Source organism: Alligator sinensis, unplaced genomic scaffold (genome assembly GCF_000455745.1).
Source record: "Alligator sinensis unplaced genomic scaffold, ASM45574v1 scaffold138_1, whole genome shotgun sequence".
NCBI lineage: Eukaryota > Metazoa > Chordata > Crocodylia > Alligatoridae > Alligator > Alligator sinensis.
Window position 1 is genome coordinate 4,015,110 of NW_005841862.1, and position 2,953 is coordinate 4,018,062.

The window sequence follows — 2,953 nt, forward strand, 5'->3', positions numbered from 1 at the left end:
AGGTGCCCCCGCCGGGCAGGGGTGAGGCAGCGGGGGCTGGGGCTGCTGTGAGCGGGGCTGGACGCGGCCTCCTTTTCCCCCCCTGTGCTACATTCCTGTGCCCATCCCTGCCCTGTCTGCACCCAGGGCTGTGGCACCCCTGGGTGCCCAGGGGTCCTTTCCCCAGTGCTGTGGGGTGGCCTGCTGTGCTCGCTTTGTTTGGGGGGTGACTTGGGGACAAATCCAGAGGTTCACATTAAGGATGTGGGGTGTCCCTACCCGCGCAGGCTCCACTGACTCTGCCACAGTCGGGTGACGCTGGGGTTTGTCTGCCCTCGGGGGGAGGGGAAGATTGTAAGATAAGCTGGCGTTTTGCAAAGGGGGATCTTGAGCCTCAGAAGAAAAAAGTTAAGACCCACTTTCCCCTGCCCCCTAGTCTGTACAGACATTTTGCTGTACAGGTGACCATGTGTAGAAATTGGTGCGGGCACCACATGCTGACCGGACGCCACTTTTAGTGCAGGCCGAGCAAACAAAAATAGACTGAAAGGCAGGTCGGCACCTCCAGGTGGGCAGTGCTGTGTGTGGATGCCGCCGCCAAAAAAGAAGCAGGACTGGAAGGAAAATGACTTTGTTGATTGAGAAATGGCACAAACTGGTGTTACACCTCAAAAATGTAGCCGGTGTGGTGGAGGAGCGTAAGGTTGGAGTGAGCAGCACGTAAAGGACATCAGGAATGTTGCATAAGGATTGTGATGGAAACTTCTCTTCGTCACAAGCAAAAGGCCTGAAGGGAAATAGTGTAATGTCATTGGAAGAAGACCCCAGCAGACTTTCCGCCTATGTCAGATGGGGCTGGACTCGATCTCATGAAGTCCCTTCCAGCCCCTCATCTATGAAGCACCTGGGGAACTAATCCGTACATTAAGACCAGTGCAGAGCAGTGCAAGGAGGACACAGTGCCCATAATTGCTTGAACTGCTTTGGCAGATAGGTGGCTCTAAATAAATGGTAACCAGGCAGGAAAGAGAGGCCCAACTTTCTTTTTTTACAAACCAATGAAAACAACTACTTAATATTGGTTTGTTTGGGGTTTTTTGTTTGATTTTTTTGTTTTGTTTTGTTTTGGTTTTTTTTCAAATCACTTCTAGGCATTATGATGCACAAACATTTATATTGGCTTTTAAAGTTTCAGAAATGAACTAGACAAATTCATGGATTACAGATCCATTAATATGTTAAACAGAAGAGCTGGGGATGTATCCTTTGGCACCTCTAACCCAATGATGGTGGATGCCAGAGCAGGCATGATGGAGAGATCACGGTAGATATACACTGTTCATATGTCCTCCCTCTAAAGCGGGGCTGTCCAGCTTCTTATTGGCTGGGGACCATGCTGCATACCATAAGGGCCGTGGCCTCCCCTAACTTCCCTGGCTACAAACTCCCTTGGCACCATTGTGACAGACAGCTTCCTGCCTGTTGCACTCTATAAGTGGACAGATATTCCCGTGTCCCCAGCTGCTATTGCTTGCACAAGCAGGTGGGTGGCCCCCTGCCCCTAATGTCTTTGGCTGTACGCTCCCCTGTTGTGCATGTTCCCTCAGCATTGAAGGCATGCTGTCAGCCAGATGCTCTGAGCCATGCTGTCCTGAACCCTGGGGCAGCAGGAGGAAGTGAAGGCCAGAGAGGAAGGAGGAATCTGGAGACCCTGGCCGCAGTAGCATCCAGAACAGCTAACTGGACAGGAGGAGCCTAGGGGCTGCAATTTACCCTCCCACCGGTCGCAGGCCACCAGTTGGACAGTCCTGCTCTAAAGCATTTGCTCCTGCTCCTGGTGCTGTCACAGACAGGCCTATTTATTATGCCCAGAGAAACATTAGCCTGGGCCCACCAAGGGACCTCAAAGCCTCCATTAATCAGGGAGGCCAGTAGAGGCAAAGCAACTGATAACTTAGGACAACTAAAGTGGAACATGGACTAGAGTATGAGTCACAGGTTTATAGTGTGTATTCCAAGGGGAGAACACTGATCAGAGTACACCAGCCAGTGCTTGCCGGTCCTCAAACAAGTCCAAGGAGCTAGTGAATGCCATCCAGTGAAACTTGGACCACGGCACAGGTGCTCAGGTGGGCTGGATTGGTCTGACCCAGTATGGCACCGAGTTTCTATGGCACTTAGAATCTGTGATTCACATGATTTTTCAAGGGGGGCATGGTGTAACCCCTTGCTGAAGAACTGTCATGACCCCAAGGCTGAGAATAATACCATATATAAATAATTCAATTATAAACGAATTGGCGAATTGGCTGGAGGGTTGCACCCAGAGAGTCATGGTAGATGGGTCGGTTTTGACCTGGAAGGGTGTGGGCAGTGGGGTCCCGCAGGGCTCGGTCCTTGGACCAATACTCCTTAATGTCTTCATCAGTGACTTGGACGAGGGAGTGAAATGTACTCTGTCCAAGTTTGCAGATGACACAAAGCTATGGGGAGATGTGGACACACCAGAGGGCAGGGAACAGCTGCAAGCAGATCTGGACAGGTTGGACAAGTGGGCAGAAAACAACAGAATGCAGCTCAACAAGGAGAAATGCAAAGTACTGCACCTAGGGAGGAAAAATGTCCAGCACACCTACAGCCTAGGGAATGACCTGCTGGGTGGCACGGAAATGGAAAGGGATCTGGGAGTCCTAGTGGACTCCAAGATGAACATGAGTCGGCAGTGTGACAAAGCCATCAAAAAAGCCAATGGCACTTTATCGTGCATCAGCAGATGCATGACAAATAGGACCAAGGAGGTGATACTTCCCCTCTATCGGGCGCTGGTCAGACCGCAGTTGGAGTACTGCATGCAATTCTGGGCGCCGCACTTCAAGAAGGATGCGGATAACCTGGAGAGGGTCCAGAGAAGGGCCACTCGTATGGTTAAGGGCCTACAGACCAAGCCCTACGAGGAGAGACTAGAGAAACTGGA

At 51.3% G+C, this 2,953-nt stretch overlaps 1 protein-coding gene across 3 annotated transcripts in view; it reads left to right on the forward strand.

The window, feature by feature from the left end:
• The first annotated feature begins 1,193 nt into the window (after window positions 1–1,193).
• The window catches only part of LIN9 (lin-9 DREAM MuvB core complex component), a 57,774-nt gene continuing 56,014 nt past the window's right edge, over window positions 1,194–2,953 (forward strand). For 2 of the 3 annotated variants that reach the window (XM_006016560.3, XM_025216369.1), the window contains exon 1: window positions 1,197–1,303. Coding sequence is in view for 1 of the 3 variants with exons in the window: in XM_025216357.1 (XP_025072142.1) it covers window positions 1,194–1,303 (110 nt within the window). In the remaining 2 variants the exon portion in view is untranslated. Of the gene's footprint in view, window positions 1,304–2,953 lie in introns of all 3 variants that reach the window. The other variant, XM_025216357.1, reaches the window with a different exon arrangement.